Source organism: Bubalus bubalis, chromosome 9 (assembly GCF_019923935.1).
Source record: "Bubalus bubalis isolate 160015118507 breed Murrah chromosome 9, NDDB_SH_1, whole genome shotgun sequence".
NCBI classification, from domain to species: domain Eukaryota; kingdom Metazoa; phylum Chordata; class Mammalia; order Artiodactyla; family Bovidae; genus Bubalus; species Bubalus bubalis.
This window is the reverse complement of record NC_059165.1, coordinates 20,350,334-20,377,691: the sequence shown is the minus strand read 5'-3', so window position 1 is coordinate 20,377,691 and position 27,358 is coordinate 20,350,334. Positions and strand designations below refer to the sequence as shown.

At 36.6% G+C, this 27,358-nt stretch overlaps 1 protein-coding gene and 1 non-coding gene across 6 annotated transcripts in view; one reads left to right on the top strand and one right to left on the bottom strand.

Annotated features, from left to right (window-relative positions):
- The window catches only part of ADGRV1 (adhesion G protein-coupled receptor V1), a 543,743-nt gene that overhangs the window by 122,849 nt on the left and 393,536 nt on the right, over window positions 1-27,358 (top strand). For all 5 annotated transcript variants that reach the window (XM_044947303.2, XM_025292226.3, XM_044947302.2 and 2 more), the window contains 14 exons: window positions 6,461-6,591; window positions 7,648-7,747; window positions 8,724-8,903; window positions 9,641-9,804; window positions 13,808-13,901; window positions 15,995-16,073; window positions 16,174-16,312; window positions 16,946-17,087; window positions 18,382-18,644; window positions 20,479-20,654; window positions 21,448-21,572; window positions 23,925-24,082; window positions 24,173-24,319; window positions 24,644-24,751. In XM_044947303.2, coding sequence (XP_044803238.2) covers window positions 6,461-6,591; window positions 7,648-7,747; window positions 8,724-8,903; window positions 9,641-9,804; window positions 13,808-13,901; window positions 15,995-16,073; window positions 16,174-16,312; window positions 16,946-17,087; window positions 18,382-18,644; window positions 20,479-20,654; window positions 21,448-21,572; window positions 23,925-24,082; window positions 24,173-24,319; window positions 24,644-24,751 — 2,006 coding nt within the window. The remainder of the gene's footprint in view (window positions 1-6,460; window positions 6,592-7,647; window positions 7,748-8,723; window positions 8,904-9,640; window positions 9,805-13,807; window positions 13,902-15,994; window positions 16,074-16,173; window positions 16,313-16,945; window positions 17,088-18,381; window positions 18,645-20,478; window positions 20,655-21,447; window positions 21,573-23,924; window positions 24,083-24,172; window positions 24,320-24,643; window positions 24,752-27,358) is intronic.
- Window positions 11,575-11,647, bottom strand: TRNAC-ACA. Its single transcript has one exon. It is a non-coding gene; the product is annotated as a tRNA-Cys (tRNA).

The following is a 27,358-nucleotide window of genomic DNA, read 5'->3' as shown; positions in this document are numbered from 1 at the left end:
GTTTACATTTATAGGCTGCTTTTTGTTTGTTTAAAGCATCATGACAATGTTTTTGTCTTTGCATAAGTCTGTTTGAGATAAAACTGGTATTTATAGATTGTGTTTCACTATAATTTGTGTTTAAAAATAATTGTATCTCAAAGATTTAAGAAATGAAAAGGATATAGATCATGCATTTGGACTTTGGTTTTTATGATGAGAAAACTGACACACAGATTAAGTGACTGGACAGAATCCTAAAGCTAGTGTTGCGGCTGTGCTGGAAACTGAGGGCATTTTAGTGTGCATCGTCTTTTACCTTACCATATTCCCAACTTGCAAGTTTATTCAACTTAATGCAAATATCTGAGACATTTTCCAACACTCTTCCCTCTTATTAATGGTTTAGAATCTCATATTGCCATAGCAACAGTGAGTAAAAGTGACTAACGAATTGCTGTAAATCCAGTCTAAAGACAGATCATCAACTCTCAAAAAATTATTTGTAGTATAATACGAGTAAAACGTCACCGCAGGATAAGTTAATCTTAATAATAATGACAACAACAATAACATTTATTGAGTGTTTTCTGCCTGCCAGACATTTTACATCCATTATTTTGCTTAATTTTAACAACAGTGCTATGAAGTGGGTATGATGATATACATCAGGTTTTCAGACAGGGAAACTGAATGTTTGAGGGACTACCCAGCACATAGTTATTCATGGTGGAGCTTAAACTAGTGCTGTCTGAATCCTGAGCATATGCTATAGGGCACCTTGTGAGAAGAAGCTTTGTTTTGCTTGAACTTATGTCTACTGCAGAACTTGGCTATGCAGGAATGTCGGGTAAATATTTGAGTTGAAAGAATAATGAATTGAGTAACAGTGTCCATGTGAGAGGAGGAAATGGGTGAGAGAAGCTGACTCTATCTCGAGTTAGATGCAATTGGATTTTTAGAGATAATAGTTGAAATCAGGAAAATTACTAAGATTTTGGTGGTCAAGGAAGAAAGGCAAATTGTCAAGGATGGAGCTGTGTGAAATACCAGGCGAGGGTCCAGGAAAGGCAAAAGGCGAAGGAGAGAGAGGAGAGAACGCTCTGCCAGAGGAGTGGGAAGAGACCAAAATAAGAGTGTGTTCTCATTAGTTATCAGAAGAAAGTAAGCCTTGTGTCTGTGCCGTACTAACCTGGGGAACCAGTGAGACTAGATTCCCAAATGGACTATAGGAAGCAGTAGTAACTGCAGAGGAATTTTAGAGGAGAACTTGGGATGGACAGCAAATTACTGAGGATAAAAGACAGGATGTAGACGCCCTGGGGGCAGTTAGCCCCTCAAAGTCTGGTCCTCAAGTTGATGTCTTCACACGAAGTGTTTTTTGCTTCTGGTTTGTGACAGGATAAATTCAAAAATTGAAATAATCTTTTCTAGAGACTTTTATAATCTCATTTTGCTGTGAAATCCAAAAGTGATATCTTTTGGGCTTATACTTTGTATGTGTGTCCTTTTGACATTTAACTTACCTACTCATTTATTTTTTTTCTGTTTTATAAAAGTGTCAGTCTGTGATAGATCAAGGAAAACAAAACAAAAACCCTTTGTCTTTCACTGCTTTAGGGGTAAGAAGCACTGCCTTAGGGGATATTCAGCTTGTTGGCTCTGAGAGCAAGGAAAGGAAAAAACTGGAGAAAGCTGATATGATTATCGTATCATATCTGATATGATAAAATAGATATAATAAATCTGCTTTATCGTATCAACCTGTGAGCATGAGTTTGGTACAGGAAATAGGACGATGGATTGCATTCATTAGTTAGGACTCCCTAGACTTTTTACATTGTAGATAGTAAAACAGAGAGTATTTTGGACTTGTTTTTATTTTGTTGAAGAAATACAGAGAAGAAGGTAATGTAGAAGAAGAGAATAAAAGTGTTAGTTTCATGGAGGGTATAAATTCAGTAACCAGAAAGTATTAGATTTATTGGAGGACTTAAAAGCTGCTCTGCTGCTGCTGCTACTGCTAAGTCGCTTCAGTTGTGTCTGACTCTGTGCGACCCCATAGACGGCAGCCCACCAGGCTCCGCCGTCCCTGGGATTCTTCAGGCAAGAACACTGGAGTAGGTTGCCATTTCCTTCTCCAATGTATGAAAGTGAAAGTGAAGTCGCTCAGTCGTGTCCGACTCTTTGCGACCCCATGGACTGCAGCCTACCAGGCTCCTCCATCCATGGGATTTTCTAGGCAAGAGTACTGGAGTGGGGTTTTCAGCAATATGATGGAATTTTTTTTCTAGGAGTACAAAAGTATTTGGATGTCCTGGATCACTTTAAGGGGATTAGAACTGTAAAGGAGCTAGTGCCACATTCATCTTAAGGAAATCTGGATGGTGGCGGTAGCGGTAGGTTGGGGGCTCTGAAGAAACATAGGCTGTCTGCTGAGCTCCTAGTCGTCTTGGAGAAACTGCACATCTGACACCCGTGTTCTCTTTCACCTGACCGAACTTAGCCTGAAAGCCAGATTGTGGTCTCTGCAGTTTCCAACAGCTAAATATCTGCAGGAGGATGCAAACAGGAAAAATGATTGATTCTTAAAACACATGGTCCACGTGTGGTATTGGTTAAATAGCCGCTTTATCATATCAACTTGTGAGCATGAGTTTGGTACAGGAAGCAGAAAGATGAATTGCTTTCATTTATTAGTACTCCCTAGACTTTTTACATTTTCCAAATAAAAAATGGAAGAAATTTCTATTTTTTTTAGTTTACTTTTCTTTCCCTTTCCTCCTGAACCTTTTCTTAGAGTCTAAGTTAATTTTCTTTTTTTCAAAAGCATTATGTTCAGCCTCAAGAATTCAGCATTTTGTGTGTGTATTCTTTATGTTACCGCAAAATTGCATAGAGAAATATATATCACGCAAAAGTTTACAAAAATGAAAACTTCACGGTGATTCTTCAAAGATAACTGCTAAGGAAATGAAATTATAAAAATGCCATGTGTGCTTTGGGCAGTGTTAACATTGCTTTTGACCTAGTGTTGGAGTTTCATTTATGTGATTAGTTTTAAAATGTGGACTGTGCTGAACTTCTGGCTTTAGGATACATTTTCAGTTCATGGGGAGGAATTGCCCTGGTGTTTAACAATATATTGAATTCTGTAAAATCCTACTTCTACATTTTTGTCCTAAGGCAATTGGATAGATGCCCAGTGGTAAATATTACTTTCTTTCAAATGTAATGGGCAGAATTGAGAAATATGGGAGAGTAGGTTTTTATCTCATGCTGTGTATAAATGTACTCTTTATAAATCTGTGTTAGATGGTTCACTTCACCCAGCTCTGCAGCATCAGAATCATTATGTCATGTTCAATAGATTTAAAATATTTCCTTTTCTTAGAGACAGCATATATCAAATATTTGAACAAGAGATGTGATTCTTTAAAAAATATTTATCAAACTGCTATATTAGAAGCATTCAACTTTCTATCTTAACTGTTCTTATTGACAGTATGTGTTTCATACTATTTGTATTTCTGTAATTGTTTTAAATCATTTTCTGTTGTAGAGCACAGTCAATCTGGATGGTACCTGTATACCATGTATACATGAATCTATTAAAACACGTTTCCCATATTTTAGTTTTCCATTATTGTTATATACATTGTAGTTGATGTTTATCTTTGTGAGAAGAATCCTGATTTGTTTTGCAACAAGTAGATGAAACACTCTGGGTTATTAAAACAAATTTTATGCCTAGTTCTTATTTGTGTTAGGCTAGGCCAAGGGTGCATATGATAGATCATCTGCTTAGAGTTAAAATGTATCACTGACTTTTGCTAGACTCTCGACTTCATATCAAGATGATTTTCTAGGAGTTAGACTTTTCCGTAGGGGAGGGCCCTCCCTAGGGCTTCATCTTGGGAAAAAACTAGAAGCAGTACGTTGAGACATTTGTTATCTGAAAATTTGACTTTCCCTCTAGGCCTTATCTTCTGTCCTTCCATTATATTTAGAAAACTGAGCACCTATTTCTAATTTTTTCCTTTTCCTATATTCTTTGACTCCTTCTCTAGGTAGAAGGTAGCTTTCCGGTAACTTTTCCTAGGAAGCATTTCAAATGGACCTAATTCTTAGCAGTCTTCCTTAAAGAGGCAGAGTTTTTTGATTAATAGAAAATCTTCACATCATTCATACTACTGATATGATTTTCAGTAGCTTTATACAATTATGTGTTTAAGGAATGCTTGATTTACCTTTTATGAGTGTGTGTTGTGCTTCAAATTGTGTTTCTTGTCATATTTTCTTGCAAGTTACTTGCGTGGTATCGTTAAATTTTCAAAAGTGGTCTTAAAATTGGTATTAGACTGAGTATTTTTACATGTAATAAGTTCAGAGGAGGATTTTACATCTTCTTAGCATTTCATTTTTAGTTTCACTTTTAATGGTGCATTTATTCCCAAATCTCTATGTACCATCTTACAACTGTAATTTTTTATTATGAAATGTACAGGTTCCCCTTCAACATGGGTTTTCATTGATCTACATTTTTTTTGCCATTTGTATTTTTATTACATCTTTAGTAGTTTTTCAAACTTACATAATTTTCATTTTTAAATATTACTATGTTTCCTTGAAATCCATGACTCTATACAACTTTATATTTGTGTCATCAGACAACACTGTAGGTGAAACAGCTTCATAACTCCAAAGGTCTCTCCATGGCTTTCAGTAATAAACCCTTATGGAATTCTGCATGGTATACGAGAGAGCTGCTCTAGGGTTTCAGGACAGTGTCTGTGTTTTATTCCTCTGAGTTACACAAGTATCAATGTTTTGGATGGTATGGCAATTATTGCTGACTGTACCCATTCTTTCAGTTATATCCTAACCTTTGGACATTCTAATAGTGTTTCCTTTCTGTTTCAAAAAAATCCAAGTCATAGCCTACTAACATGATACAGTTAAACATTTTTTTCATATTGAAACATTTTAAAATGTATACATTAAATATTGAATTGCTTTGTGAAATTTTATTTAGAAGTCTTTCTGATGTTTTTGCTTTCTTATATTTTCTGCTGTCCCAAAATAATTTATTGCATTAAAGTTATGTGTGCTCAAATGTAGTATGAAAATTTTTTGTTTATTAGTAATTTAAAAATTGAGGGTAAGAGGAGAAAGGGGTGACAGAGGATGAGATGGTTGGATGGCATCATCGGCTCAAGGGACATGAGTTTGAGGAAACTCAGGGAGATAGTGATGGACAGAGAAGCCTGGCGTGCTGCAGTTCATGGGGTTGCAAAGAGTCAGACACGACTTAGCGACTGAACAACAACAAATTGAAATTAAGATAATCTCTAAATTAATTAATTTATGATATTTCAAGAAACCTGTTACAAGTAATTATTTAATTTTTTTATTTTCAAGAGTAAAAAAGCTGTGGTAGTTAAAATATATTTGGAAAAAACTGTTGATATTTTTATTGCTAGTCTCCTTTAAAAAAGGTCGGAAGTATTTAACTTGTTTAGATAACTAAATTAAAGTGATTTTTAAATGAATATGCATAGATTTCAACTATATGTCTCTGCTATAAAATTTGAATAAGGATGTGTTCTTTTAAAGCTTTTTAAACATTAATTCACTTATCTTTTTAAAATTATTATTACATTTTAGTACTATGCTTCATTAGTATAATGTGTTCATCATCATCAAAATTTTGAATGCAGCATATTTTCAGCAAGCCATCACCAGTTTCCATAGGAGCTTACTTTTCACTTTAAGTTATTTAGAAGAGATGTCTGTTTTGATTTTCTTCAGTTTTATAAAGTATTACATGAGGATAAAAGCCAGGAATGGAAAGTACCTAAAATGCCTCAATTATCCAGGAAGGATAACTGTAACTTTGGTGAAGTTACAGAGGTTGATATACAGATTTGACACTTTTCCTTTGTATTTCTTTTTATAAACCAAAATCATTGATGGTATATGTAAGTTACAATTTAAAGAAATGTGATTTTCAGGTATTTGCAAGCATTTTTATGCATGCATTGTGTAAAATCACATTGCATACCAGTGTAAGGAATTTGAGTCCTTTTGAGAAGTGAAGAGAGAATTTACTTGTATTATTGCTAATTTTGACTATGAGGACTTAATTATTAAATTTACAGAACATTTCTGTTCTGGTGCATGTTTTGGAGTGTATAAAAAGTTTGTGTTTTCCATTTTAGCATGTGCTTTTTAACTTTTACACATTAAACTTCCTGAAGTTCTACTAAATGGAAGTATTTAGAAGTAGAATCAGCAGTAATGTGTTAACAAGCAGTAAGCATGTATAAAGCTTCTAGAAAATTGCAAACAGAACAGGTTTGTAATGTTTTTAGAAAAGGCGTTGTAGCAGTTGCATGTGTGGGATTTGGGTTTTGTTGACTTCAAATGAATAAGTTCATTTTACATTAAACATTCATCAATCTGTACATTTGACTTGCAGGAGAAATCTTACAGTTCCATGTGATACGAACACCCCCTGGTCGAGGAAATGTTACTGTTAACTGGAAAATTACTGGGCAAAACCTAGAACTCAATTTTGCTAACTCTACTGGTCAACTCTTCTTTCCTGAGGTAATAGCACCAGGAAAAACTGGACTGAACTTCTTGGAGGAAACTGTGTTTTGTGAGGAAAATGGGAAAATTCTGATGATGTAATACAAGGATTAACAGAGATTGATAAGGGAGCTACTTCCTTAGGAACTCAAAGGATTTCTAAGACTTCAGGAGGGGGTTTGTTTTTGCATATGTGCTTACGTGACTGGATCTCCTTTAAGCAAACAGAAAACGCTGGCTTCGTATCTGGGGCAAGCCCTCTTGGCCTCTTGCCCTCCCAGTGTTGGCAACTGTGTCGTTCTGCAGATGATGAATACTCTTGTCCCTCTTTGCTTACTCCTCACTCTCGTGGAACGCTAATTGCCCTTGGAACGTAAATGTTTCACTGCTATGAAACAGCTAATATAGCCCTAGAAACAAATGTCTTTTTATCTCTTGTTCACACAGTGTTTTTGAGCTTGCATTTAGGTGTTCTTTCTGATATTTGGAAAGAAGATGATTGGTGAAAGATAACTATGTAAAAACAGCTCTTGGGTACTAAGTTAGTACACTCTACTGTTACTCTTCATCTTCTCTTTTCCACACCCACTTGATAGGAATTCTCGTTTGCTGACATGTTTAATTCTTTTTCTCTTCATTTCCACTGCCTAAACATAAGCCAAACCTTTATAACCTTCTGCCTTGATTACTTGATTACATTTGACTTCTGTTAACTGGTTTCCCTAAAACACTGGTCTTGTTTTCCATACTCCAGTTATTCCCATTCACCATTGCCATAGAAATCTCTCCAGACAATTGCATTGTCTGGAATTTTTAGTAGTGCTACATTGCTTATTAGATAAGATCTACATACATTAACTCAGCACTCAAAATCTTCTAGTTTGTTCTCTATCTACTTTAAGCCTGTTTTCCTAGGAGTCATGTTTTTCTTTTTAATATATACTTTATTTTTTAAGCCACAGAACAGTTTACGTGAAACTATGTTTGGGTGCACGGTTTATAAAGACAATAAAAGTAGAAGATAGTTTGTGCTCAGTGACAGTAGAAGGATGAATTTCTTTGTGTTTGATACAGGGATCATTGAATAAAACAATATCTGTGCATTTGTTGGATGACAATATTCCTGAGGAGAAAGAAGTATACCAGGTCATTCTGTATGATGTCAGGACACAAGGTAACGCAGAATTTTATTGTTATTTTTCTGGTATGGTATTTTCAGAAAAAATAATAGTTGCTATCTATATTTAACGATCGGAGAAGGCAATGGCACCCCACTCCAGTACTCTTGCATGGAAAATCCCATGGATGGAGGAGCCTGGTAGGCTGTAGTCCATGGGGTCACTAAGAGTCAGACACGACTGAGCGATTTCACTTTAATTTTTCACTTTCATGTGTTGGAGAAGGAAATGGCAACCCACTCCAGTGTTCTTGCCTGGAGAATCCCAGGGACGGGGGAGCCTGGTGGGCTGCCGTCTATGAGGTTGCACAGAGTCGGACATGACTGAAGCGACTTAGCAGCAGCAGCAGCAATATTTAACGATTAGGTGGATACCGATTTAAAAAATGTTACTTTAAATATCATCTGCCCTGTAACAGTTTAGATCCAAACAAATCAGCTCAGCATGAAAATACTTATAGATTCAGTTAAAAACTCTAGAATTTTTGCTAAGTATTTCCTATGGAATAAAATACATCTCCAAAGGTAGAATTTGGTAAAATTAATTTTATACTCAGTTCAGTTTAGTCGCTCAGTTGTGTCCAACTCTTTGCAACCCCATGAACCACAGCACGTCGGCCTCCCTGTCCATCATCAACTCCCAGTTTGGATTCTGGATCAGTTATATGGGATAAATTAGATTTAGTAATTTGTGTAAGTAATCCTCAGTTTCTGATCACTTTATGAAATTCAGATGACTAGTACAGCAACTAATAACAATAATTGGTCAAGCAAAAAAGAATCATGATTTACTACCTAAGAAGAAAAGTAAAAGGTAGCTTCTGTTTGTCAATCTAAAGATTTCTGTTAGAGAAGTAACAGTAACCACTTTCTGCTTACTTTACTGTGTTTCAGAGAGTGAGATTATATTTTAAGTGTTTAGCAGTTAATGCCAAATCACCGTTCGATTTCTTGTGGTCCCTGACTTTCTTAGGAGTTTCACCAGCAGGCGCCGCTCTGCTCGACGCTCAAGGATACGCAGCTGTTCTGACCGTAGAAGCCAGTGATGAACCACACGGAGTGTTAAATTTTGCTCTTTCATCAAGATTTGTTTTGCTGCAGGAGGCTAACACAACAGTTAAGCTTTTCATCAACAGAGAATTCGGATCTCTAGGTTTGTGTTACTCTAGACTGAATGGAATTTCCAGGCAGGTGCTTTTTAAGTATTCTACTAGGGTGGATGAAAGCCATTGCTAAAATAAACCAGGAATGGGGAAAAAAATGAACATTGTACTATCTAGAGTCACAAAATGCTGTACAATATACAGTCATACAGCATATGATAGCGGGTGGGCTATGGGTCCACTAACAGAGCTGGGCTTGGCCCAGGGTGACTCTGTTCCAATATGCCTCTCATTCTTCTCCTGCCACCGGTAGAGGCACTGAGGGCGAGCAAAAACATGCAGACTCCATCAGGTCTAGGCTCATAACTAGCACACAATCACTTTGCCTTTGCGCTAGCAGCCAAAATAAGTCACACAGTCAACCCAAAGTCTAGAGGCGGGGCGTCTGCCTTGCCCACAGCGCAGTATCACTGAGCCCTACATGGTAAAGGCCAGACACGTAGGAAGGGGTGAAGAATTGGGGGCCAACAGTGCAGCTACTGAGGTGCTTTTACGAAAGTCAAAAAGTTCGTAATGTTATTTTTAAAAATTTATTTATTTTTAATTGAAGGATGTTTGCTTTACAATATTGTGTTGGTTTCTGTCATTCATCAACATGAACCGGCCATAGGTATACCTTTGGCCATAGGTATATCTTTGGTATACCTTTGTCCCCACCCTCTTGAACCTCCTATTTTTTAAAAAAAAAAACTTAATTATAAAATCTTTTCCCATCCAATTCACTTAGGAGCAATTAATGTCACGTATGCCACAGTTCCTGGAATGTTGAGCCGAAAGAACCAAACAGAAGGAAACCTTGCTGAGCCAGATGCGGACTTTGTCCCGGTCATTGGCTTTCTGATTTTAGAAGAAGGGGAAACAGCAGGAGCCATCGACATTACTATCCTTGAGGTAAAACACTTATTTTGCTGTTGCTGCACTAAACGTGAATAGCCAGCGAACAAGTAGAAATCGATTAAATGCTCTGGTGCCTTTAAATCAGCTTATTTCTTTTTGTGATTTCTTTTTTTAACCACACAGGGATTCTGTTCTGGTCTAGATAGGGTCATCTGTTGTCGTGTATGTTATTATAGAAACAACTTTTGATAAAGAAAATCTCTTTAGAGAAGTCCCCTTTAAGATGGCATTGGCCTGAGAGATTCCAGAGGAGCATTTTGATTACTCTGAAGGATTCATTGGAGCAGTGAAGCCATGTAGGTCAGCGTCTTAGTTGTTAAGACTGGTTAAATTAGAGATAGCAGGAAACTCACTAGGGGCTGATGGTATAAGATGTGATTATGGTCAAGCTTAAAGTAATCGTTGGTGACTGAAATTGTGTTTTAAATGATTTTTCACATTGCAGAATCTTGTGCTGCTTTGGGACCTGGTGTTTCAACTACCTAAATTCACTTCCAAGAGGTTTATGAAAATAATACCTATGGAGAGGGTAGGAGATGACTGTGAGGCAGAGGGTGGAGGAGGGAGAGAGTGAATATTGCCTTAGGAAATGATTTTTCAATTACCGTGTATTTTGGGGATTCTGTTTCTTAAAAATTCTTATTTTCTCAGAAGCTTTTTACATTTACAAAAGGAAAAGTACTAAACCATCTACCATCTGAAGTCAGTAATTCTTGTTTTGTTGTGACACTGTGACCTAATACAAGAATTTGAGAATTCTCTGTGACATACGACACAGGATTTGATGAAACTTTAAGGTGATCTTCTTTCAAATATAGTATCTGTTGATGTAACAATGAAAATAAATTATTCCTCAGATATGTTAGTTTTTAAAGCAGAAAGTCACCTTTCAGAGGTCTAGTTTACAGAGTCTTGTTCTATGAACACAGAATTTCAAAGTTTCCTTTGTTTCTCCCTAGGTCTTTGTAGCCCTTTCTGTTCTTAGATTATTAGCACAAGATTAAAAGACCACAAGTTTGTATGTGCAGAAATAAACCAGGCTGGGGGGATATATACAGTCTATACAGACTGAGGAGAGTTGTTCCGTGGGGACGGGGTACAGCGAGGGTAGATGGGAGACGGTCCCTATACATCGCTAATTTTGTAATTCATTGGTCTGTGTATTATCGAAGACAGAGTCAGTAACTTGTATTTTCTTAATTTTTCATGTGGCAACATATCTCCATTAAACAGAATGAAGAGAGAGATACATATACTGATATTACATATTCATATATATATGTATACTGATTTCTGTGTAGATATTGCTGTCTGTCTAGTTGCTGATGATATGGTTTTGCTAGTCCTCCTGTTTTGAGCACCAGCCTTGTTAGTCATTAATCATAGTATTGTATGAAAATTAACCATCGCTAGTATCTATCACTCTGTAGGGACTCGCTCTAGGGCCAGCTACTCCATATACATTATGTATAACCAGTTTTACATATTTTTAATCAATATCCCCAAAGTAGCTGTTATTTCCCTCATTATAAATTGGAATTGGACTTCCCCTAGTGGTCCAGTGGTTAAGCATCTGCTATGCATTATGTTTAACCAGTTTTACATATTTTAAATCAATATCCCCCAAAAAAGAAAGGGAAAGTGAAGTCGCTCTGTCGTGTCCAACTCTTTGCAACCCCCATTGTAGCCTACTACGCTCCTCCATCCATGGGTTTTTCCAGGCAAGAGTACTTGAGTGGGTTGCCATTTCCTTCTCCAGGGCATCTTCCTGACTCAGGGATCGAACCTGGGTCTCCTGCATTGTAGGCAGACGCTTTACCATCTGAGCCACCAGGGAAGTCCCCAAAGTAGCTGTTATTTCCCTCATTATAAATTGGAATTGGATTTCCCTGGTGGTCCAGTGGTTAAGCATCTGCGTGCTGATGCAGGGGACACGGGTTCCATCCCTGCTCCAGGAAGATCCCATGTGCTGCAGGACAACTAAACCTGTGCGCCACAATGGCTGAGTCTGTGCTCTAGAGCCCAGGAGCCGCTGCTGCTGAAGCCTGCCAGCCCTAGAGCCTGTGCTCTGCAGCAAGAGAAGCCTCTGCAGTGAGAAGCCTCCACAGCAACTAGAGGGTGGCCGCTGCTCACCGCAGCTAGAGAAAGCCCATGTGCAGCAACGAACACCCAGCGTGGCCAAAAAAAACAAAGAAGACAGAATTGAGGCCTGAAAGTTTTAACAATGCACCTAAAATTACAGAAATGTTGTACTAGGTCTCTTTGACTACAAAGCCTGTGTTTTTCCCACCGTGTTATTCTATTCTTCACTCTTAATTGGATATGAAAGCAATTTAAAATCTTTTACTCTTACTATATTTCAAATAATATTAAGCTTGTATAGTTATATAATTGTTTACATATTAGTCCAGGTAAAAACTGAAATCAATATAAAATGATTTCATGTGGTTCAACATAATAACATATAATCAGGTATAAAAGTTTAATAGTTTTATGTGTTTTTTTTAAAAAAATTTCAGCTTTATTGAAGTACAGTTAACCCATACTGCATGGTAAACTTACGTAAAGTCTTAAAAAGTATATAAAATTGGAAGGTAGTTAAAGCATATATTGTGTTGATTTGATTTATATTTACATTGTGAAAGGATTCTGCATATCTAGTTAACACCTCCATCACCTCATGTGTTTATCTTTTTGTGTGCATATGAACATACATGTTCTACCCTACCAGCAAATTTCACACAGTAAGGTGTTGTCGGCTGGAATCACTGTGTTTTACTTTATTTATTTATTTATTTTTATTTAATTTTATTTTATTTTTAAACTTTACATAACTGTATTAGTTTTGCCAAATATCAAAATAAAGTGTTTTACTTTAGATCCTGAGATCTTAGTCATCTATAGCTGAGTTTGTACTCTTTTGCCAATTCCTTCCCTGTCCCCACCCCCAAATTCCCCACCTAGCCCCTGACAACCAATTTTCTATTCTCTGTTTTATGAGGATGACTCTTTATTTTTAGATTCCACATATAAGTTCTACCATACAGTATATCTTCCTTTGTCTGGCTTATTTCACTTAGCGTAATGCCTTCAAGATCCATCTTTGTTGTCAAGACAAATGATTTCCTTCTTTCTTGTGGCTGAACAATGTTCCATCTTACGTACCACATCTCACCCCTTCATCTGTTGATGGACACTTAGGCTGTTTCTGTAACTTGGCCACTGTGAATAATGCTGTAATGAATATGGGAGTGCGTATACCTCCTCATTATTCCATTTTCATTTCCTTTGGATAAATACCCAGGTGTGCGATTGCTGGTGGTTCTATTTTTAAGTTTCTCAGGAGCCTTCATATTGTTTTGCACAGTGACTGCCCCAGTGTACACTCTCACCAACAGTGTAAGGGGTCCCCTTTCTCCACATTCTCACCAACACTGATAGCTTTTTGATAATAGCCATTCTAACAGGTGTGAAGTGATGTCTCATTGTGGTTTTGACTTGCATTTCTATGATGGTTAGTGACATTGAGCGCATTTTCATGCACAGGTTGGCCATTTGTATATCCTCCTTGGAAAAATTTCTATTCCATTCCTCTGCATTTTAAATCAGATTATTTGTTGTTTTGCTGTTGACTTATATGACTGTTAAAATATATTTTGGATCTTTGTGATTTGCAAATATTTTCTTCCATTTGATAGGTTGCCTTTTGTTTTGCTGATGTTTTCTTCTGCTATGCAGAAGCTTTTCAGTTTGATGTAGTTCCACTTGTTATTTTTGCTCTTATTGCTTTTGTTTTTGGTGTTAAATCCAAAAAAATCATTGCTAAGGCATGTTTTTTTTTCTGACTTAAATCTTTTCTACTCTGTGTTTGGATTTTTATGTTTTCTGTATACCATTTAAATATATATATTTAAAAGATAATTTCAAAAAACAGCTTGTGAGAGGTAATTACTTTGAGAACATAATTGTAGAGAATTTAATGGGTGAATTTTTGCAGGACGATATACCAGAACTAGAAGAATATTTCCTCGTGAATTTAACTCATGTGGAACTTATCATGGCTCCTTTCACTTCATTTCCTCCTAGATTAGGTATGCTGGCCTTTTTTGTTTGTTTGTTTCTGTTTACTCACTGCAAATGAAATAAAATTTCTTCAGTTTTTAATCAGAAATGATCATTGTGAAATTTGGTAATCTCAGCTATATGTGAAAATATGGTGAGCTTTTAGATTTAGTTTAAAGACCCTCATATATTGTAGTTGTGTGCATCGGACAGCATAAAGACATTTAAGAATTCCTGTGTGATGCTTCTTTAAACATTGCAATTATTTTATAAACAAATTTGTAATCTTCAAAATAGAATTAGTTCTTATGAAGTCATGTTCCTTTCAAAATTTAATTTGCTGTTTTCATTAGATCTCCAGATTATCAGGTGTTTTTATTTTCTCTTAGATTAAGAACAGCATTTGTTTGCTTGTTGTGTTCTCTGCTTCTGTTTTGACTTTTTATCTCTTTCCTTTCATGCTTTAGAAAAGACTCAGTTAATTCGTTACAGACTGAAAGGTAAAACTTGAACCTCAGTACAAATTTATGTAGATTACTTTAAAAAGAGAAATTCTTCCTATTAACGCACAAACTCCTGTTCACGATTTGGACAGTCGATATTGGAAAGTTTTTTGGAAACTTTCAGATGTGATGGCCTGGTGGGGGGAGAGGGGGTGGTGAGTAGCACTGAGGTCGCCTGTTCCCTGTCCCTCGGTTAGACGGTGTTCCTGGCAGAGGGGAGATGAGTCTGGGTTAAAGGGGGAGAAGCATGGCCCTGAACTGTGGCCTGTGGAGTGGGACTTCCTCACTCACTTCTGAGGCTCAGTGTGACAACTTTGGAAGTAGCAGAAGGGAATAATCAGTTTTTAATTTATTATTTGGAAAGTTTCCATTTTTATACAAAAGAAATACAAGATTCCAATGACTAGGCTGTTTATATCAAGCAGTTACTGAAAGGTTATTATTGTTCACACCAAGAAAATTCACAGAGTACATCATCTTCCCTGTACTCAGAGATAATTTGAACAATTTAGCTTTGGGTTAGTGCTTTCTAATGCTCTTATTTCCAAGTGTTTTGTAAATTGGGACCATCATCCTTAGTAGTAGTAGCCGTAGTAGTGTTAGTCGCCCAGTCGTGTCCGACTCTGCAACCCCATGGACTGTAGCCCGCCAGGCCCCTCTGTCCGTGGGATTCTTCAGGCAAGAACACTGGAGTGAGTTGCCATTTCCTTCTCCAGGGGATCTTCCCGACCCAGGGATCGAACCCGGGTCTCCTGCATTGCAGGCAGATTCTTTACTGTCTGTTATATTTGCCCGTTTTACAGATGAGGGAGCTGAGGCTTAGAGAAAGTAGGAATCATGCTGCAGTCACGCAGCTAGGAAATGGTGGGACTGGGCCTCTGCCCTGTAGCCTCTAGTCACAAATCCTGATGTTGTATTCTTCCTCGACGTTATTGATCTCCTGACTCACAGAGAATACCCCTCTCCTTACCCTTCTTCACCTAGACAGCTGTCATAAGGATCCGAGAGTAAGGTGGAGCTTCTGAAATTTAAAAGATAAAAGTCAAACATATTAAAAAACAGAGCAAAACAGCAACTGGTTTAGTTACTATTTCAAGACTGAATAACAGATATTGGTAACATACTGAGCTTGGTGAACAGTGTAATACAGAATAAAAAGGGATTCGAAAATTTACGTTAAGCTTAGTCTTTATTCCACCTAACCTTTCCCCTTCTTTCCTACCCATCCCAACTTCTTTTTGTACCCCTGTCTCTCTCTGTCTCTTTGATGTCTGTATTTTTCTCTGCATTTCCTCTCTTTGTCTCCCCAGTTTTTCCTTCTTCTTTCTACTTCTTGCAGCTATCCCCATTTTCCTTTCCTCTTGAAATGGATTAAAATAATAGAAATAAAACCATAGCTCCAATTGCTTATTTTATCCTGTTCTCAGTTGATTAGATTTCTATGAGTTAGTGGTTCTCGTTAGCAAAAGTTTGCTTATTCATATAAGTATTTGTATCTTAGCATCTTTTGATCAGTGTTGACAGTACCTCTGTATACCAAAGGTGTGGTCTTTAAAATCTGTATCAAATAGTTCTCTTTTTAAATGCTTATTTAAAGGTATGTTTTTATGCTTTTTCAGATTCAGAGGGCTTGACTGCCCAAATCATCATTGATGCTAATGATGGTGCTCGAGGCATAATTGAGTGGCGGCAGAGCAGGTAAAGCCAAGGCTGTGTGAGAGCTCTTAACTGAGTTTCAGATTCTTTTCTATCTAGTGAATAAAAGCTTGTAAAAATGAATGTTTTCTCTTTATCAAAGGTTTGAAGTACATGAAACCCAAGGAAGTCTAATGTTGGTAGCCCAGAGGAGGACGGGGGCTCTTGGCCATGTTTCCCTGTTTGTGTATGCCCAGAATTTGGAAGCACAGCTGGGAGTGGATTACACCTTTACACCAATGGTGAATTCATTGACGGTTACAGGGATTTAGGGCCTGTACATCAGTTAACCTTGAAATAATAAACTACTGTGTATTCCACAGTCAGTTAGAGCTGAAGAGTTCCACCTGGTGGAATAGCTCTCTTCACTGTTTTGGTAAATTATATAGATTGAATTTTCAGTACTGTTTCAAAGATTATTCTGTATTTCATTTCATTCATTATTTTATTATAATATTTGATACCCACTTTTTTTTATTCATTTGCTGTCTAATTGCAATATTTGATACTGGAGGACACACATTATTGTGTTAAAGAGTTTATATCATTATATGACCTTACTAGAGTGCTGCTTATGCCGCTTGAAAACGTTACTGCTTTCATTTCTTTGTTTTACTTTACTGAAACACCTTTAGTGTTTGAAAATATTTTTTGTCTTGTCTCTTGTTGCCTTTTACTGCTTAGCCAAATGTTTCCTTTCTTCCTACTGCTTTTTAAACTTAATTGAAAAAAAAAAAAGGTCATGAAAAAGTAAGGAAAAAGTCCCGTAAATAGCTTATTTCACATTCAGCGGTATGTCGTATTTATCTCCAAACATTTAAAAATGACTCAGTGTATTAAAATATAATACTGCCTACTTCTGCCTCTTGGACCAGATTCTGCATTTCGCTAATGGAGAAAGGTATAAAAACGTTGACATCATGATTCTTGATGATGACATTCCAGAAGGAGATGAAGCATTTCAGCTGATTTTAACAAATCCTTCTCCTGGACTGGAGCTGGGGGAAAATATAATAGGTAATTGATGATTTATACACAGCTCCCTCTCACCTCTCTTCACTCCTGAGTGAGCCCTGTGGTATGGGGGGGCATCTGCCACAGTCACACACTAACATTGTGCAGTTTTTTTCATGTAAGTCTTTTTACTTTGATTCCTAGGTATTGTTGCTATTGTGAACTAGGTCCCTTGTGGTTATATTTTTAAGTGATTATACATCCATCTAAAATGCAGGAGACCCTGGTTCGATTCCTGGGTGAGGAGAATCCCCTGGAAAAGAGATAGACTATCCATTTCAGTATTTTTGGGCTTTTCTGGTGGCTCAGAGGGTAAAGAATCCACTTGTAATATGGGAAGCCTGGGTTCAATCCCTGGGTTGGGAAGATCCCCTGGAGGAGGCCATGACAACACACTCTAGTTAGTATTCTTGCCTGGACAATCCCCATTGACAGAGGAGCCTGGCAGGCTGCAGTCCATGGGGTCACAAAGAGTTATACATGACTGAGCAACTAAGCACAGCACAGCATAGCACATATCTGATATATAGAGGTATTATCATAATCTTTTAGAATGCATGCTCTGAAGCAGATTTCCTAGCTTTGACAGCCATTTCTGCCACATCCAGGCTTGTGAGTGTCCACGCATTGCCTGTCTGTGCTTCAGTCATCAGTTCTGTGAAATGAGAATAGTAATAGAATCTACCCCATGGGGATACTGTGAGAATTCAGTGAGTTAAAAATGCTGGTTAAGAAATTTGTAAGTTCTCAGTAGTAGTAGTTGTTGTTTTGGCTGTTATTACCATTATTAGTAGTGGTAGTAGAAGATAGAAAGCTCTTAATTTCTGAAGCTTACTTAGTTTATATTTTGAACTCTTGTAATAGTTCTAATATTTTTTCTCTTGCCTTTTTGAGGAAGATAATCAGGATGTCTGGAAATAGTGGATGCTGATGCTTCCTTTCCGTTGCTTTTATACCTGTTACTTGGCTGGTAGCTCCAGGGCAATGCTGAACAGTAGCAGTGATGAGAGGCATCCCTGTCTTCTAATGTTTCAACATTAAACTTTAGTACTTTCTGTTGGCTTCTGAGAGATATTACTTTATCACATTGAAGAAGCTGCCTTTTGTCTCAAGATTACTGAATCTTTTTATTTATATCATGAGTGAGTGTAGAATTTCATTAAATGCCTTTTAACATTTATTTTTAAGATGATCTAGAAAAGCATTGAACTAGTTTACAGTGAAGTATCCACATACTTCCCACCACTTATAACCCATTCTATTTTAATTTATTGTTTTAATATTTTTATTCTGACAGCCTTCATTACCATCCTTGCTAATGACGATGGCCCTGGAGTTCTGTCGTTTAACAACAGTGAGCACTTTTTCCTACGAGAACCGACAGCTGTCTACATCCAGGAGAGTATGGCAGTGTTGTACGTTGTTCGGGAGCCTGCCCAAGGACTGTTTGGAACTGTAACCGTTCAGTTCATTGTGACAGAAGTGAATTCTTCAGTGGAGTCAAAAGATCTGACTCCTTCCAAAGGCTATGTTGTTTTAGAAGAAGGTGTTCGTTTCAAGGTACAGGATGAACCTTTAATGAGAATGAATGATTAATATTTACAAAATAATTTTCTCTTAGAGGAGCTCCCTTGATCTTAGAAAGAAAAAAAAATCCAGCTTAGGGGATAGGTGAAGATAATGACTAGATTACTACTGTGTTGTCTGTATAGAATGCAGCTGGAGAAATTTGCTCCATTAACAAAGTTGTGGAATGTGCAAATAACAAAGAAAATATGCATATTGGTGCTTTGAATGTTAAATATATTTAAATGGCATGCTTCACGTTATTGCCTTTAAATCATAAATTACAAGAAACTCCAGGCCCTTCATTGCAGTCATAAGCAGTAGGTAGTAATTCTTTTTGCCACATTGTTATTAAAATACAGCTGCTTGCTTCAGACAGCTTGTTTGAGAAGCAAGTATCTTATGAAAACAAGAATAGCTTGTTGGAGGAAGAATGCTGGATTTAGAATTAATCATAAATTGAACTATGCTTGCAGAAGTTCACTTTCTGAAACTTCTTTTTCTGTATGGTAATAATTTTCTGCTCCTGCTAATAAACTTTATTTTTAAAACACAGTTGAGGTTTAAAACAACTAATTGTATTAGCTTAAGCTATTTTTAAGCCAAGTATATAAAGTATAATATCTAAAAAATATATATTTAAAAATATTTCACTGGAAAACTATCTAATTAAATAGTTTTATTTATGATCAATTTGTGTAACCTTTAACACACTTTTGAATTCATATTTATTTACATGTCCAGTTTTTTTTGTTTTTGGAAATTTAGAACATTTAATTGATTTGTTCAGGGACACTTACATCTTGATACAGATAAAAAGAATTCAAATTTGAAGTATTTTATGAATTTTCTGTTGCTTTACATTCACATGCTTTCCTTTTTTAAAAAATATTTTAAATTTTGTTTATTTAACTTTTTGTATATTTTAAACTTGTTATTATATACTTTTTTCTTAAAAGACTTTTTCATGGTGTATTTAAAGACCTTTCTATTCATTAGGCAAATTAAATGTTTGAACAAATTGGACTAAAATAGGTTTTTCTCTTACCTCTGTAACTACCTTTTTCCCCACATATTTTTATTTTCTGAGGTATGAACAGTAAAATACAAAAATTTTAGGCGCATGGGTCAGTGACTTTAAAAATATGTATACATTAACCTAACAACCACTCAGATTAATGTGTTAAACATTGCCATCAGACGGAAGTTTCCTTCTTGTCCCTTACCCTCCGCAGACAAAAATGCTTTCTGGTTTCTATCATGAAAGACTCATTTTGCTGATTCTTGAACTTCTTATAAATAGAGTCCTACAGTATTAATTCTTTTTGTGTCTAGCTTCTTTTGGTCAACACAATTTTTGATTGCACATGTGAGTAGTTAATGCTTTTTTTAATTGCCTGGTAGCATTTCATTGACTAGATGGCTGTTTGTTTATCCATTCTCCTGTTGATAAACAAATGGGGTTGTTTCTAATTTGTGCTTTTTAAGCGTGAGTCCTAGGCTGAAATGAGACTAATGTTATATAGCTAGGTCAGGATAAAGAAGTAGCAAAAAATGAAGACCTAAATTTAGTTTTTAAATCTCAATGATATTTTCAAATACTATACATATTTATTTTTAGACTTTTCAGTGGACTAAGTCACAGTGTTGATAACCTTGAAAGGTATAACTTGAGAGAGTTGTTACTATTACATTTTGAGGATCGGTATTAAAAAAGAGGTGATATTTTCCAAAAGTATTGTTTTGTTGTCAAAAAATGTCAAATTACTCTATATGTATGTGGCAAAAATACTGAATTCTAGTAATAATTTTTTGCTTATGTTTTCAGGCCCTACACATATCTGCCATACTGGACACAGAACCAGAGATGGATGAGCATTTTGTTTGCACCTTGTTTAATCCGACTGGAGGTGCTAGACTAGGGGCACGTGTTCAAACTCTGATAACCGTTTTGCAGAACCAGGCCCCTTTGGGGCTATTCAGTATCTCTGCAGTTGCAAATAGGTATAGTGTATTCATAAGAAAACTGTCATTTCTGAAGCTAAGTGGGAAATGTGATATAAAGAAAATGCATAGGAAAACTGATCTCTGTTATAATGGGAATGTTTAAAATGAGCTCTAGCCGATAGATCCAGAGAGGCCACATGTCGTCATAACAGGAAGCATCAAAAATGTAATGATGCCCTATTTAATCGTGTTGTTAGAATTCTTGTTTGCTCAGAATCGAAACTCTCAGGCAAGAGCACTATTTTGTGTTTTCAATAATAATAAAAAATGAACAATATAAATTATGTTTAGGTGCTCAAATTAAATGAATGACTTTTTTTCTGTATGACTTTTCAATCATATATTAACATGATTGGGCTTTAGAAATTCCATCTAGAAGCTAACAAATATATATATTTTTAATATCTTACAAATATTCCAGATCTAGTTTTATTAACATGTTAAGAATTTTCTGATTTGTTCTTTTCTCTGTTAAGTGGTTTTGATTTACGTGAAAAGAAACTTAGGAATGACAGAGCTTTGTTTTCAAATATGTAGTGTGAAGTTACTGACTCTTAGCAGTTTCTTACTTTCATAGTATGAGATCATTGTGCTTTTGAAAATCCTCATAAATGAATGTTTTGAGCTGTAGATTCTAGCCTCCCTGCTGTGTAAAATTTGTGGATGGATCTCATCTTGATTTGTGTAAATTTAAAAGTGTATTAAATATATATTAGCAATGTGATATAGACATTTAATATGTAGAAATGATATACTTTTTCTCCTTTCTGCAACCATTTGTTTCTTTTAGAGCCACCTCTGTAAGCATTGAAGAAGCCAACAGGACTGTATATTTAAGTGTGTCGCGTACTAATGGCATGGATTTAGCCGTGAGTGTGGAGTGGGAGACAGTTTCTGAAACAGCCTTTGGCATGAGTACGTTTAGTTTCTTGTAAGAACAAAATTCTATAACCAAGAAAGATTGCGTGTTTAAGATTTACATTTTCCATTATGAGTTGGATCTTATGGCTCTATTGAAAATGGATTATAAATATTTAATTCTTTGATTGCATTCACAAATGTTTATTGAGTGTGTCCTGTGCCCAGCATGATACTGAACTTCTGGAGCTCAGAGTTTAGGGAGAGGAAGAAATAAGTAAAAATCAGTTTGTAGTTTGAACTATAATAAATGTGTTTTAAAGGTGACGTTCTAAGTGTGAGAACATAAGACAATGCTTCCCAGGGGTGTCAGGGTTTGAACTAAGACTTGATGATGAGTGGGGATTATGCAAAGACCTGAGTTAGAGGAACATACAAGAGAAAGCAGGAAGCCAAGGCAGAAGTATAGAGCATATAAGTAAAAAACTGAAGAGTGGGCACTGGGTTTAGAAATAAGGGGGAGTGTTGAGTTTGGAGAGCTAGGTAAGACCAAATCATTCAAGAACTTGAAGGATATTATCACATACATTAGTCTTTATTTTAGGGTTATGGAAAGTCTCGTGATCTAGGCATGAGGGAGGGCTCCCATGTATAACAGGTGGGGTGGTATGATCACATTTACATTTTGAAGGCATCATTCTTGGTGCCATGTAAAGAATGGATTGGCACAGGAGAAATGAGAAGATAAAGGGACAAACATAAGGGCAACAGATGGTGGTAGCTTGGACGAGGTGATAGACTGGATGTGGAGAAGGTGCCGGCTGTGACTCCTAGGTCTCTGGCTTGTGCAGTGGTTGGAGAGTCATGCCTTCAGTTAGAAGGGGAGTACTGAGTGGGAACAAAGTGTTACTTTGGTGAGGGGACTCAAATATTTGAATTTGAGTTAAATTTTAGAAGACATTTCTTTAGACTCAATGAAAGATCTCTGCCGGAGAGAGAAATTTGAAACGGTTAGTGTGCATGTTGCTAAAAGTCATGGAAATTGACGTAAAACACTGGCCAGTGAGAATGGAGACAGAGAAGGGAAGAGAATCCAGACTGAGTCAAATGGAAGGAGAAGGGAGATGAGAAGGAACTTAGAAGACCTGGTGAGAAACCCGGGGGAATGCAGGATTGCAGACAGCGGCAAAAGAGCTTTTGAAAAAGAGAGGAATGGTGAATTGTGCCAGCTGCTCTTGAGAAGTAAAGTAAGATGAGAACTGAAAAAAATACTCATTGTCATTAGCAAGAGCTATTTGCTTAGAGGGATGCAACACAAATAATATTTTGAGGTTTGGGTTCTGCATGTGTTTTATGGATGTACTTGTGAGAGTATATGTTGGAGATTCTTAAATCTCAACAGGCATTTTTTTATTCTTCATCCACCCTCTTCCTGAATTATGGTAGGGAAGGATTTAACCATATGGTTAAGATTTCAGTGCAAAATATTCACACTCTGAAGGTCAAAGCTATGGTGTTACAAAAGTGCCAAGGCAAGACTCTAAAATATTGGATTTCTAGGAGAGGAAATCACCAATGGATAGTACATAAAAGGCATTGGCATTATGACTTCTTGAACTAGTTATCTAAAAAGTGATCAGTAATTTACAGAGAGCCCAGGTTTCAACCTTGACATTTGTTCTTGGTATGCTATGTTTGCAACATTAACTAAAGTTTATAAAGAACTGACCTTCTATGGGAAGCTGTCGTGATAATAGAACATGGGAGGGTTTTTAAAAGGTATTCTCCATTAGGTGGAGTTTTTTTGTTTTTGTTTAATTGTAGCACAGACTTTTAGGACAGGTATGAAATGTAATTATTGCACAAAATTTTAGGAGACGCAGGCTGATCGAGTTTGATAGCCACTGGTAGGGAGTCTGCTTTGGCATTCTTAAAATACGTTACACGTGAAGTTAGAAATTATTGGATGGGGTAGTTTCAAATTAATAGTGTTAAGTTTTTAAAACCTAGCATTTAGCATGTTTCCATAAAAGGTGTTTATTTTAAATTTCTCAGTTGTATTTTCATTATCTTTATGGAAGCTGCTAAAATCATACTGAACATATTTCTCTTTACAATATACATTTAATATTTATTTATAAATATACTCCAGAAAAGTCTTTGTGGGTTTAGATATAAAAAATTTTTCTTGTTTTTGTAAGTTGACACTGTTACTGGTTTGAAATTCTCTAGTTTGTCCCTTTGCTTTCTTATATACACACACGCACGCATGCGTGCACTTGCTTACCAGGGAAATATTTTCATTTCTGGTAACAAACTCACTAGTTACATTGTTTAAATAAACTGTGACTGACTAGGTGAAGTCTGGAGAGGATTTTACACAAGGAAACCATGGTTTATGTTTTTCAGGGGGAATGGATGTTACGTTTTCTATGTTTCAAAGCTTTCTGGATGCGTCAGCTTCTGGCTGGTGTTTCTTTACTTTGGAAGACTCAGTACATGGTTTAATGTTAAGAAAATTGTCTTCTACTCTTTACCGATGGCAAGGGATTTTTGTTCCATTTGAGGTAAGCATCACTTACGTTATGGTACACAGACTGAAATGTACATGTAGATTTTGGATGCCTCCTGATTTCCTATTATTCCTTGTTTCCCAGGATTTACGTATAGAAAATCCTAAAACATGTGAAGCTTTTAATATTGGTCTTTCCCCCTACTTTGTGATTACTCATGAAGAAAGAAATGAAGAAAAGTCTTCTGTTAATAGTGTGTATACATTCACATCTGGATTCAAATTATTCCTGGTAAAAAAAACTTCACTTTTTTTTGTAGATTGCTTTATTTAAAAGAAAAATCAGATTTGTGAGATTGAGCTAGATAGAAGATAGTATATGTTCTATGTTAACATGATAAAGGGCTTTTGTAAGTTAACACACATTTAGCAAGTTGTCTTAATCCAGGGATATTTTTGTCTTTCTTGAAATGACACAAAGATGTGCTTACCTAGGGATCAGAATGATTTTTCAAGTTTTGAGCTTCAAATATTTACTCAGCTTTACTGTATTCAGGACTTTTCTGCTTAAGCTTTCCTTTAAATTTTTATTGTCACTATTCTGTATTCTTTGCAGGTACAAAGAATCAATATTTCAGAAAGTTCTCAAGTAAGATATTTTACTTCAGACAGTCAAGATTATTTGATTGTTGCAAGTCAAAGTGATGATTCTCAGTTAACTCAGGTTTGATTCTTTTAAACTGAATTTTTTAATATAATCATTGAAACACATCAAAGGTTTAGTCTGTAGGTTTGGTATGAAAGAAAACCATAATTTGATTATGATAAAGTAGTAAAGAAGAATATAGATATTGATTAATCACAGTTAATATTTAAATGATACAGTCTTCAAGAACCAAGTGTAAAAATAGTCATGAATATTTAATTAGAATTTAATTGCATTGGAAAACATGGAGAAAAATCACACAACTGGTTTCACAGAGCTTCATCTTAACATTGCCAACGGGGCACATACCATTACCCCAGAAATCCCATATGTGTCTAATAAGCTGTATCACAGTGTCTTAATAAATATTTACTTGATAATTTTTGTCACTCCTCCAACTTCCATACCTGCTTCTCATCTCTTCATATTCAGTTTATGACTTTGTTGAAATGAGAGCTACAAGGTGGAGATTACTCATCTTCCCAACCCCAGATTCAGAAAGCCCCCAATACCCAGTCTTATTCCTCCTCCTGTTGCAATGGCAGAAGTGTTTCTTCTATAAAAACCAGCTTCCTCACATAGGGGTCCCTCTTGCCTTCATAAGGGTTAGTTATTCCCTCTACTGTGTCACTAGCATCTTTCTCAGATTATTATCAGTTCAGTTCAGTTCAGTCGCTCAGTCGTGTCCGACTCTTTGTGACCCCATGACCTGCAGCACGCCAAGCCTCCCTGTCCATCACCAACTCCTGGAGTCTACCCAAACCCATGTCCATTGTGTCGGTGATGCCATCCAGCCATCTCATCCTCTGTCGTCCCCTTCTCCTCCTGCCCTCAATCCCAGCATCAGGGTCTTTTCCAGTGAGTCAGCTCTCTGCATCCGGTGGCCAAGTATTGGAGTTTCAGCTTCAACATCAGTCCTTCCAATGCACACCCAGGACTGATCTCCTTTAGGATGGACTGGTTGGATCTCCTTGCAGTCCAAGGGACTCTCAAGAGTCTTCTCCAACACCACAGTTCAAAAGCATCAATTCTTCGGCGCTCAGCTTTCTTTATAGTCCAACTCTCACATCCATACATGACTACAGGAAAAACCATAGCCTTGACTAGACATACCTTTGTTGACAAAGTAGTGTCTCTGCTTTTTAATATGTTGTCTAGGTTGGTCATAACTTTCCTTCCAAGGAGTAAGTGTCTTTTAATTTCGTGGCTGCAATCACTATCCGCAGTGATTTTGGAGCCCAGAAAAATAAAATCAGCCACTGTTTCCACTGTTCCCCATCTATTTCCCATGAAGTGATGGGACTGGATGCCATGATCTTAGTTTTTTGAATGTTGAGCCTTAAGCCAACTTTTTCCAATCTGTGTAATAATCTTCACATTTAAAAAGTGATTTATCTCCTGATCTCATCCCCCTTTACTTCTTGTTTCATTTCTCTTCTCCCCTCTGTAGTAAGATACCTTGAAAGAATCATCTACTTGCTTTGTAAACTTCTTCATGATTACTGATGACACCTGGCTTGCAAATGCAGTGGATGTTTTTGTCTGTCATTATTTTGCATTACTTCCCATTAGCATTTGACAGTCACCTCATCCTCAAACTTAAAGCATCTCTTCTCTTGATTTTTGGGATACCACACAGGTTTTTGTTCTGTTTGTCTGTGTCATCTTTCTTGGTCTCCAATGCTGCTTCCTTCTCCTTTTTCTGAACATAGATATCTTGGAGTTTTTCAAGTTCAGTTTTTTTTTCTCAGTTGTATTTTAAAAAATTGTTTTAAATTTATTTTTAATTGGAGGACAATTGCTTTACAATATTGTGTTGGTTTCTGCCATACATCAACATGAATCAGCCATAGGTATAAGTATGTCTTCTCCCTCTTAAACCTCCCTTCCCACCTCCCACCCCATCCCACCCCTCTAGGTTGTTAGAGAGCATGGGGTTGAACTCCCTGCATCATACAGCAAATTCCCACTGGCTGTCTGTTTTCCATCTGGTAAAGTATGAGTTTCAGTGCTACTCTCTCAGTTCATCCCACCCTGTCCTTCCTGTGCTGTGTCCACAAGTCTCTTCTCTATGTCCGTGTTTCCATTGCTGCCCTGTAGATATCAGATTCAGTGTTGGTTCACAGTTCTTTTTTTTTTTTTCCCTCTCCACTCATTCTGAGTATTTTTATCAGTCCTATTACTCTGAATATCACCTATAGGCTATCTTCCAAATTTACCAGTAGCCTTTTCTCTGTATTCTGGACCTCCTGTCTAACTGCATGTTGGCATGTCCACTTAGATATATTTTATATAGCTAAGATTTAACATATCCCAAACTAAACTGTAGATTTTCTCCATGAAACTTGTTTCAAGAGTTTGCTTTTGTCTTGGGAGATAGTACCCTCGTAAATATGATTGCTCAAGATAGAATGCTGGGTTATAACTTTCTTGATTTTTTCCTAGTTTTTCATTCCCATCTAATTTATTATAAAGTCTTTTTGATTATATCTCCCCATACTTTTTTTGAATATGGGCACTTCTTTTCATCTCTGCTTCTTCTTCCCCTGATCTAGGTCCTCGTCACTTCTCAGCACACTAGCGGTAGTAGCCTCCTAGCTGGTTCTCCAAACTTCTCTGACCTCC